Source organism: Clarias gariepinus, chromosome 19 (genome assembly GCF_024256425.1).
Source record: "Clarias gariepinus isolate MV-2021 ecotype Netherlands chromosome 19, CGAR_prim_01v2, whole genome shotgun sequence".
In the NCBI taxonomy this organism is placed as follows: Eukaryota; Metazoa; Chordata; class Actinopteri; order Siluriformes; family Clariidae; genus Clarias; species Clarias gariepinus.
Window position 1 is genome coordinate 4,095,992 of NC_071118.1, and position 11,425 is coordinate 4,107,416.

Below are 11,425 nucleotides of genomic sequence, written 5' to 3' on the forward strand. Positions count from 1 at the left end.
CACTTTAGAATAGTCCAATTCATTTTCTTGGGTGTTTTTAGCTGTGTGTTTTGGGTCATTGACCTGTTGCAAGACCCATGATCTGCGACTGAGACCAAGCTTTGACACTGGCCAGCACATTTCTCTCTAGAGTCCCTTGATAGCTTTGATTTAATTGTACCCTGCACAGATTTAAGAAACCCTGTGCCAGATGCAGCAAAGCAGCCCTAGAACATAACAGAGCCTCCTCCATGTTTCACAGTAAGGACAGTGTTTTCTTCTTGATATGCTTCATTTTTCCATCTGCAAACAGAGCTGATGTCCATAGGACATTCTCCCAGAAGCTTTGTGGCTTGTCAACATGAGGTTTGGCATATTCCAGTCTGTCTTTTTTATGATTTATTTTTCAACAACGGTGTCCTCCTTGGTTGTCTCCCATGTAGTCCACTTTGGCTTAAACAATGAAGGATGATGCGATCTGACACTGATGTTTCTTGAGCATGAAGTTCACCTTGGATATCTTTTGAAGTCTTTCTGGGCTCTTTTGTTACCATTCGCATTATACGTCTCTTTGATTTGACATCACTTTTCCTTTTGCGGCCACATCCAGGGAGGTTGGCTACAGTCCCATGGATCTTAAATTTTTTAATTATATGTGCAACAGTAGTCACAGGAACATCTAGCTGCTTGAAGATGGTCTTATAGCCTTTACCTTTAACATGCTTGTCTATAATTTTCTTTTGAATCTTCTAAGACAACTCTTTCCTTCGCTTCCTCTGGTCCATGTTGAGTGTGGTACACACCAAGTAATAAAACCACACAGTGCCTACCTGGAGCCCTATATATAGGCCCACTAACTGATTACAAGATTGTAGAAACCTGTGATTTTTTCACACCTTGAATACCTTTGGTCACATTATAGTCTTTTCTAGGGGTACCATCATTACTGGCTAGGCCTGTTCCATGATCTTTTTTATTTTTTAATAATTCCATTGAAGCATGGTTGAAAAGCAATGTCTGACTTTCATTGTTTAACATTCATAGAATTTTTATTTAATATTACTTTTTTCAGATTAAAGTTATTCCTGTGACCATTGTGAGTTTTCCTTTCATTGACCGAAGGGTACCAACAATTTTGTCCATGTGTGTACAAAATTGTTAGGAGAAATTACTTTAAAATGTTCCCTTCTTTCTTTTTATTAACAACATGAACATTAATCCATGTAACAGGCAACTGTTTGCAATCTTGAAACAGAATATATATTTAAGGAATCAGCACACAAATCAAATGATTAAACACACAAGAAAATTAACTGAAGAGGGAAATAAAAAAACACAACCTAAACACAATAAAACAGATAGACTGAGCTCGTCAATGTAAAATATTTTTTTGGGGTGCGTTTTTTTCCTTTTTTTAATGCATTTTAAGTTTATTTTTTAACGAAAAAAAAAAAAGCCGCGAATCCATGTGTACGGGCTTTTACTTCAGTCAGTCACGTGATCCCGACCAACGCGCGGCATTTTTTTTGCCCTTGGTTACGTCACACGCAGAAACACGTCACAGAACCCCCGCCTCTTCCGCTCGGCAGTCGGCACGAGCTCCGGCGCTTCAGTCTCATACGTCACGTATTCTGCGCTCGCGCTGATCTAAAATGGCGACTTCCTTAGGCTCTAACACGTATAACAGACAGAACTGGGAGGACTCGGTAAGTCTAATAGTGGACATTTTCCATTATAAAATGTGAAATTATTGTTACATGTGTAGCGATACTGTTTTTTTTAAGTCAAAATTGCAAGGATAATTGGCCATGGGTGTGTTTTAGCTGTGTAGGCTAGCCGTTGCAGGTGGCCTCCTGTGCTAGCATGCTAACGTAGCGCTAGGTAAGCTAGCTAGTTAGCTAGTTAACAAAAATAACACATCATTAATGAGCAATATATTTGATCATAACATTTAATTTCAGTAAAAAAAAATATTAGTTTTAAATAGTAATAATATTTTTGTTTTAATTTAAATATGTTTGTTATTTTGCGTAATGAACCTGTAGTTACCGTGAAATATGCTATCTGTAGCAGGAGAACATTGTGTTTTGTTTTGGGAGTCAAAATACCTTCAATTTTTCCTTATAATCCTCTCCAACACTAATGCACTCATCCCAGTGTTTCACCCGTGCTTGGATACCATCACGTTAGAAAGTTTTCTCAGTACACCCTGAGCCATGATCTAATTGCCTGCTTCACGTATGGAACACTGGCCTCCCAGGAACTGCTTTAACGCCCCAAACATGTAGAAATGGTTTGGAGTGACGTCAGGACTTTACGGGAGATTTGGCAATAACTTCCAGACGACCTTTGATTATTTGGAAAGGTTTTTGTTGAATAATTGTGTGTATAGTTCCCACAGACGGATGCGTCTCTTGCACCACACATTGGCGACAATTAACTGTAGATTTCCAAGAGTCTGATGTTCCACTCGCTGAATGTTCACTGCCGTGGAATCCTCATTTATGGACACAGGCTTCTTTAAAATGTTTGCACTATTAAAGTGTTTTACTGCGGCTAAGAATCTTATCAATGTACTGAAGTTACAGGAAATGTCCATGCTTTTACGCCTTCAATCATAAAACATTTTATCACAAATCCCAGATTGACTGGAACATCTTTGCACAAGGAAATCCTGCACAAGTTACCCAGCACAAGAGTTTTCTGTGAGTGGTAAACAAACAGGTTTTTCTTCCTAGGGAAGGAAAGTTCTACGTTTAGATATCAAACATGTGAAAATTACTTGAAGTGAGGTCAGGACTGTACGGAGGATGTGGCAATAACTCTAAAACAGGTTACTGTAATGTGAAAGTGTTTTTGTTGTGTTTTGGTAAATGCTTGTGTGTACGGTTCTCAAACAAATGTGTGTCTTCCGCATTCACATGTATATTATTAGGACACCCTTACAATTTTATCTCGTTATTCATCTAAGCAGTTGAGGGTTAAGGGCTTTACCCAACAGCCCAACAGTGAGAACTTGGTGATGCTGGGGTTTGAACCTGGGACCTTCCAATTAATAGTCCAACATTAAGCTACTCCTTCCTGTATGTTCACAGGAAATGCAACTGTGGGCTCTAAACCACTTCAGCCAGGATCGTCATTCCTTCTTTAAACTGTTTGCACTTTAATATGTTTCACTGCGACTGAGAGTCTCATCAGCGTACTGCGCTTGTAGTTGTGAATGTCATTACAACATTTCAGTACAGCGTTTGTGAAGTAAATTAGGCAGTCCGATCATGGCTCCTATGTACTAAGTACTTTCTACCCATCCAAGCCTTAGTAAAACACTGGGATAAGTGCATTATTGTAGCTGGGATTATGTAAAGGAATAAAGAGTTTGTATTGTCATAACTGTGTTCTTTTATTCTGCGCAGTCAAAAGTCTCGGTTTGACTTGAACACCTGTGCATGTATCTGATTTAAATTTTGCTAGACCAGGCATCGTGTACAAAGTTAATTCCTCCTGTTCAGTGCTCTATTGTTTATTATACATGTCGCACAAATCCTGAAACTCTGACGACCATCTTTTCACCAATGAGAACAGGATCAACAGGGCGACATCACTAATTATATCACATGCGCAGTGTCTATATCCAGTAGATAGAAATTTGTAGAGATTACTCCTCTCTGCTTACCCTAACAACCCGCTAACAACAAAATGCATGTTTAATCACTGAACGTTCTATCTCTTGTCTTTTCCTAAACAGGACTTCCCTATTCTGTGTCAGACATGTTTGGGAGAGAATCCATACATCCGAATGGTAAGTATGCAGATTTCAATATTAAGCTGAAAGTCACAAAGCACATGATCACAAACTGACTAACTTTCTGTGGATTATTTGATATACAAGATTCTTTCTGCCTCGTATTTTGTACAGACGTGTTCAACAGGTTTGTGAGCACTTAAAGGGCCAAAAGCTGTACACGTATACACAGATCTATTCTCAGAAAATGTTTTTTAATTACTTTTGATAATGAGTAAGATGTTGATCTCATTGTCTTATAGATATGTCGCACATATAGAACATCCGTTTTAACTGTTACTTTAGTCCAGTAGAGCGCTACAAGTCATTATTCTTCAGTGTTTTTCTTTTTAACCTTTCCCTGTTTAATTCTGTAAGCAATTAAACGCTGGACTTTCATGTAATTGGGAATTTTAAAGCTTTCATACTGTATAAGAAAAATGAGTTAAGTTTTAGTAAGATCATTATATTAAGAGTTAATCTAAATAGACACAAATGTACAACTAAAAATGTCGTATTTGTCGAGCCTCCTTATCTTCAGTGTTTCACCAACCCCATATCAGCAATCTTTTGAATATTAGGCAACCCACCCCCCTTTTTTTAATAAAAAGTGCTGTGGTGTGGATGAAATCCATGCGACATGAATAAGATTAAAATGTTTCAGTTTAAAATTTCAGTTTAATATCGCCACACCAACTCAAAATTAGATCTTTTTTTTCAAATCTATTTGAAGTCGTAAAAAACGATGCTGTTCATCTGTAATCCTGCAGGTGGTGACTGTACACTGTTCACATAGCACAGCATCCTAATGTCGGAGCAAATTATCTGCTAAGTTTGTTTACAATTGTAAAAAAGAAAAAAAAATTATTTTATATGTGTGTGTGTGTGTATATACATATATAAAGGATTACAGATGAAGAGCATGGTTTATCATAACTTTAAATGCAAACATATAAAATCAGATTTTTTTTCAAAATCGCAATACTTGCAGAATGTCAATACAAATCAAGTCGGCACATGAAGGATACTGTATCGAGAGGTCTCTTGTCGCTGATTTAAAGATTTCAATTTAATCTTTCCAGTGTGAACATGTTGGGGAGTAAAAATGAGACAATGGGATCAAGTATTAATACCAAAAGCAAAATGCAAAAGAATGTTTTTTTTTTTAAATAAAATATTACATCTAAGCTATATTTTATTTTATTTTTTTATTTTGACAGACCAAAGAAAAATATGGCAAAGAGTGCAAGGTAAGATAATCGACTGCTTATTGCCTTGTTTACATTATTATTTTTATTCAATATAAAATATTTAGCACATCTAATGTGGCTGGTTCTGATTCTGGCTCTGGTTTTGTCCCAGATCTGCGCCCGTCCCTTCACCGTGTTCCGCTGGTGTCCCGGGGTCAGGATGCGCTTTAAGAAGACTGAAGTGTGTCAGACCTGCAGTAAGATGAAAAACGTTTGTCAGACCTGCCTGCTGGACCTGGAGTACGGTACTGAACATCCTTCAGTTTCACTGAAACACGATTACACAGTTGATTACATTCCACACACATTTACACTCGCCCTAATAAGGTGCTCATCTTTTGCTGTTTTTTTTCCACCTCTCTCTCTCTCTCTCTCTCTCTCTCTCTCTCTCTCTCTCTCTCTCTCTCTCTCTCTCTGCAGGTTTACCCATTCAGGTCAGAGACACAGGACTGTCTGTTAAAGATGAGATGCCACGATCAGACGTGAACAAGGAGTATTACACCCAGAACATGGAGCGAGAGGTGAGGCTTATGAGTTCTTGCTGTTAGGTCTTATGTTATTTGACATGTATTTAAAAAAAAAATGGTCAAGAAATATGTTCTGATTGAAAATGTAATTTAAGACCAGTTTTAATTTCGACTTTATCCGAACGTTTAAACACTGATATAATCGGTAGTAGTAGTAATATTGGTAATATCGGTCTTAATCCAGACATTTAAACACCTGCAGTATATCTGTAGTATTTATAATTTTCAATTTGTTGTCATGGTAATATAGATAAAGCAGCATCAGACCAAATTTGATTTTTTATCTTGTCTGTTGTTTTGCTTTTAAGTTATCTTTTTTTAAAAAGGTGTGTCTTGTGAATTTTCAAGCTCCTGGTGTCTTTGGGCTGTGTGTGTGTTTTAGTTTTTTTTTTTTTTTGTTGCTCGGTGGATATTGGGGTGCATTTTTAAAATCCCAATAAATTCTTCTTAAATCTCTTTTTTAAATTCATTATTCTTTAGGTATTTTTATCAGACAAAAATACCTTAAAGCTGTGTTTATAGCAAAATGCTAATTAGGTTAAACTATTTTAGAGCACACGGACCTGATTTCTAACTCCGTCAGCTTTCGCTGTGAGGGAAGTACTTGCAGTCTGTAGGAGTGTGACGAGATCTTGTGGTACGAGATCTCGCGAGATCAGATTTGAAAACGTGACGATACCCTTGCGTTATTGGCATGATTGAGTGTGAGGAAGAAGTAAGGATAGAAGATGCGCCTGCAACATTTAAATCGTTGGTGTCGCAATATTTTGGATTCCTTGTGGAAAGAAGAAACAGCGAAAAAATGACAGACAAGACAAAGACAATTTGCAAGCTCAAATTGACAATTTGCAAACTCAAACAAGAAATTAATACCGTACACCTCTGCCTACACAAGCACTATGCAAAAGCATTTAAAAAACAACCACAGCTCGTTACTAAAAGCTGCGTCTGTGAAGAAAACGCAAAGCATTTCAGTTCACATGAAAGGGCAAACAACCATAACAAATGCCTTTGCAGCTAAACTTCCACCATACAATGCAAGAGCCATGGCAATAACAGGACACGTTGGCGTTTTCATTGCAGCCGATATGAGACCATTTTCTGTGGTGGAAAATCTGGGCTTTCGGCGACTCATCCACACACTGGAACCAAAGTACGCCATCCCTTATTCTTAAAAAAAAGAACATGATCATATTTTAGGCGGTTCTTTATGGGTCATTACCTCATTACCTAGGTCTTAGCTCCTTTTCCATGCTTAAGAAAATTTTGTTCATTGTTGTGCACTCTGAGTTTTAAGACAGCACTACTTTGATAGTTACACTAATTATGGTTAATTGCACGTAAAGGGATATTTGTGTTGTTTATTATTTCTTTTTATTTATACTATTTAATTTGATGGTGCAATTAATTCCCTGTCAGTTTGTGGCAAAATATTTTGCAATGTTTACATGTTATTATTGCATATCATTCATCAAAATAGAGGTTTTATTTCATAAAGTTGATTTCAAAATGGAAACGCATTTCTTTCGCCTTTTGTGTTATATGCTATTTTTGCTATATATTTAAACATTGAGGATTTCTTTTAAAAAAAAATGTCTAAAAGTCTCGTCTCGTTCTCGTGAACCCAGTCTCGTCTCGTGGAAAAAGCGTCTCGCCACACCCCTAGTGGTCTGTGTACGATTTAAAGAAAGGAATGCGGAGTGGTAAATTACTTAAAATAGTTTGTGGAGATAATCACTGACCGGAAAAAACTCAACCTTGTACGACCTTGTTATAATATTAATTTAGAAATATATCATTTAAGCTCAGTTCATCGGTTTAATGACTTCACCTTGTATGGCTGGGATAATCAAGAAAGGACTAATAATTTTTTTTTCTTCTTATGTTTGACTTTGGACAAATCCTTCACCAGCTCGTGTCTCACATCTGCAGACTGCGCTTTTCCCTTTGTTGTTATTTAGAGCGAATATCATGAATAAAGCCTTATGTCTTTGTGTCCAGTCTCTAGGACGTTGACAGAAGATGTTAACACCCTTAAATAAAACTTGTTTGTCGTTATTTATTCCTTCCACAAAATGCAACACGATGACATTCACATATAAGATGTCACTCCGGCATACAGCAGCCTTGATGTAGGCTTGACTGTGAGAACAGTGGGGCTGTGTGTGTGTGTTGCGTTCAAAGACAAATTTCCATTGTGCTCAGGTGTTTTGATAAATTGCCTCCTTACAAAAAAAAAAAAAAAAAAAGTGACGTTTGACAGCAAGCGTTCTTGTCCTCTATTTTCCTGTCGGCTTTGTCCTCTTTACCATCCTTTCTGTTCAGTCAAGGCTGTGTGTGTACAGCTGCTGGCATTTCTGTAAGTTTCAACTTCACAAGAGAAGAATATAATTTCTAACACAAATGTCTTGTTTCCAGATCGCGAACTCGGATGGCACACGGCCAGTCGGCGCGCTGGGTAAAGCCCCCAGCTCTAGTGACATGCTATTGAAGCTAGCTCGCACCACTCCTTACTACAAGAGGAACAGACCTCACATCTGCTCTTTCTGGGTAAAAGGAGAGTGCCGTAGAGGAGAGGAGTGTCCTTACAGGTAAGATGCAATTTTTATTAGAGTCATTTAGGAAATCTTCTCAGAGTTGTTGCCAACAGATTGTTGTAATAACTACAGGCATGAGAAGCCCACAGATCCAGATGACCCGCTGGCTGATCAGAACATTAAAGACCGCTACTACGGCATTAACGACCCGGTGGCTAATAAGCTGTTGAAGCGAGCCTCCACCATGCCTAGGTTAGACCCACCCGATGACAAGTCCATCACCACACTATACATCGGAGGCCTCGCAGATACCATCACAGATTCAGACCTCAGGTACACAAGATGATGAATTTATAATAACGCCATTAACGCGGTCATTACTTCCCGTCCTGCCTGCTCGAGGCGACCAGAGATGGTGTATGTGAACTTTCCTACTAAAACTTGAATCCTGACTTGCATTTTTGTTCGTTTATTTATTTTTAAAGGAACCATTTCTATCAGTTTGGGGAGATTCGCACCATCACTGTAGTGCAGAGACAACAGTGTGCCTTTATCCAGTTTGCTACGCGTCAGTCTGCCGAGATGGCCGCGGAGAAATCTTTCAACAAGCTCATCGTTCACGGCCACCGTCTCAACGTCAAGTGGGGCAGGTAAGAGTTTAAAGCACTCAAAGTTGTCTTTGAGAAAACGTCCATGTATAAATGATACATACGTATACAATGGAACCTTGGATTACAAGCATAATTCGTTCTGGAAGCGGGCTCATATTCCAAAACACTCGTAAACCAAATTGAATTTTCCCATAAGAAATAAAGAAAACTCAAATTATTCATTCTACAGACCAAAAAAATAAATACATAAAAATAATTAACATTAACGGCAGCAGGGGCGACGATTACCCACAATTCCTCAACATGATACTCGGTACTTGTAAACCAAGACTTGTTAGTTTTACAAGTCAAAACTTGGATACTAAAAATCTTTGCTCGTCTTGCGGAACGCTCGCTAACTGCCTTACTCGGAAGGTTTCACGGTATTAACTGTTTTTTTTTTCTTTTAATGTAATAGGTCCCAGGCAGCACGAGGAAAAGATGGAGAAAAAGAAGGAGTGACTGAGAGTGGAATCAGACTGGAGCCTGTACCCGGACTCCCTGGAGGTACATTTTAGGAGAATTAAGCTGGCATCTCTACCTTAAAATTCTTTAAAGCACACAAGGGCACTAGATAATAATGCCCCCAGTAAAAAAAAAAAAAAAAAGATGTTCGTCAAGAGTGTGTGTCCTAGATTGGTGCATTCATCCCTTTTCCCTCGTTGCTCCAGTTCAGTAAATATATAACGTGCTCGTTAATATTATAAACATGCGTCATTGTTATATTTGGTCACATAAACAGTTTGTTTAGTTTAGAGTTGTGTGGCTTCATGTGAATTTTTAAAAGTCTAGATTTTTAAGCAGCAACAATACATAGAGCGGTGGCCAAAAGTTTTAAGACATGTGCCATGTATTATAATTCTCCCTGTGCACTTAACAGTTGATGTCAGTAATAAGTTCTCGCCAGTCTGGCTGAAGAGTGGTGTTAATAATTAGGATCAGCTGGTTTAGATAATGGAAAAAATAAACATGTGGCAGGTGTCAAGTGAATTGCAAACTTCTGTGGCAAATTTCTTCAATGGATTGAGCAAATGACACCAGGGTATTACAAACGTCTTTTTGATTATAGATCCAAATACTAAATAGATCAACAGCACAGACTGCAAATTCTAGTACTTACTGTATTTTGTAGCGTTTCTAGGTGGAAACGATGGACATGCTGCACAAAAGTAAATTTTTCTTCAGAACCTTTTATGCACGGTGTCCACATGTATAGACAAACATTAAAATAACATGAAAATCACCTTTTAAGTGGTACTGAATGCAAATCAAGATGCTGATTTCTTTTGCTCTGTAGGCTATTTGCCTTTCTTAGTGCAGTGGGTCTTTGTATTCAAACATTTAACTTCAAAACATTGTATTCAAAGACGTCTGCTCAAATCTGCATACAAATTTACAGTATTCATACTGTTCGCTTTCTAAAATAAGTGCTATTTAGAATCATTTGTTTAAGAAATCTAAAGTCTAAAATCTAATTTAAATAGCGTATTCATAAAAAGGTTAAAAGCCTGCATTATGCACCTCCAGTGATCAGTGGAATGATTACTCTAATGATCATGACTGCATGTTGGTCACGACTTTGTTACGGTCTGCTGTAAAATGGGTGATTATTAAAACTCCTTACGCCTTTTAAAAATTTTCTAATAACCTGACGCTATTTAAAACGTGATCAATATCAGATATATAAAATGTGATAATATGCACAAATTATACGCAAAGACTGTTAAACACAGATCAATCTCTAATTCATTTCTAGTTTATTCTTTATATTTAAATTTTTTTCTTTTTTTTTCATTTAATTTTTTTATATAAATCAGTCCATCTGTTGTGTTTGTGTGTTCGCGCAGTACAGGTTTATTATTAACCTCTGTTGCTGTGTTTGTGCAATGTGTTTATTAATCTACAGCAAACTGTGGCGCAGGGTGTTAAGAAAAAAATTGTCTGAGCCTGCCAGTAAAATGTAGTGAATAAATTTCATTGTGCCTCGTAAGTGGTTTACTATGAAGACGGAAAGATCTGATACTTCTGTGAGGCTTGCGTGTATAGTATGTGCATGTGTCATAAGTGCCACATGGAGAGAAATACAGATCTTTAATGACTAAATCAATGTCTGCACTATATTTGTTGGTGTATATCTAACCAAGCGTGTTCTCGACAGCACTGCCTCCACCGCCCGTCTCCACCGATGACATCTCAGCCAATTATTTCAACTTGGCGCCCAACCCTGGTCCTGCGGTCATGAATTTAGGGATCCCCCCTCCTCCTGGTGTAGCCATGCCTCCACCTCCAGGTACGACTTCATTCTTTATTGCAGTTTCTCCTGATTTTTAAAAATGTGAAGGAAAAAAACCCCTCTATTACTACGCTCTCACACTGTCTCTGCTGTGCTCCGTAGGTTATGCTCCACCCATGTACCCGTCCATGGATCCAATGGCCCCTCCTATGCCACCTCCAATGGCCATGAGGCCTCCAGGCCAGGTGCATTATCCTTCCCAGGATCCTCTGCGTATGGGTGCCCACGCCAGTCGCCATGGAGGCTCCTAGACCGGGGAAGAATCTACCTCAGAATATAAAGTTGTGTACAACAGCAAAGAAGACTGCTCTTTTTTTGACAATATCCCCACCCCAATTTCTGGAGTCTTTTTATTTCATTAAACTTTAAAGAACTCTGTGTACATGTAGTGCTCCTGATATCATACAA

General features: G+C 38.1%; 1 protein-coding gene across 1 annotated transcript; it reads left to right on the forward strand.

Moving 5' to 3' along the window:
* Positions 1-1,552: 1,552 nt before the first annotated feature.
* rbm22 (RNA binding motif protein 22) lies at positions 1,553-11,399 on the forward strand. The gene is made up of 11 exons (XM_053479231.1): positions 1,553-1,685; positions 3,725-3,778; positions 4,981-5,010; positions 5,123-5,255; positions 5,431-5,531; positions 7,956-8,128; positions 8,207-8,407; positions 8,560-8,724; positions 9,143-9,231; positions 10,883-11,014; positions 11,120-11,399. The coding sequence occupies exons 1-11, from the start codon at positions 1,632-1,634 to the stop codon at positions 11,266-11,268; spliced, it is 1,281 nt and encodes a 426-aa protein (XP_053335206.1). The 5' UTR covers positions 1,553-1,631; the 3' UTR covers positions 11,269-11,399.
* Positions 11,400-11,425: the final 26 nt, after the last annotated feature.

Excerpts from the sequence above, each read along its gene's own strand:
- rbm22 (XM_053479231.1), top strand. The coding sequence starts at position 1,632 with ATGGCGACTTCCTTAGGCTCTAACACGTATAACAGACAGAACTGGGAG. Across the intron at positions 3,779-4,980 it reads AGAATCCATACATCCGAATG|ACCAAAGAAAAATATGGCAA; the intron begins GTAAGTATGCAG and ends TTATTTTGACAG. Across the intron at positions 5,256-5,430 it reads CCTGCTGGACCTGGAGTACG|GTTTACCCATTCAGGTCAGA; the intron begins GTACTGAACATC and ends CTCTCTCTGCAG.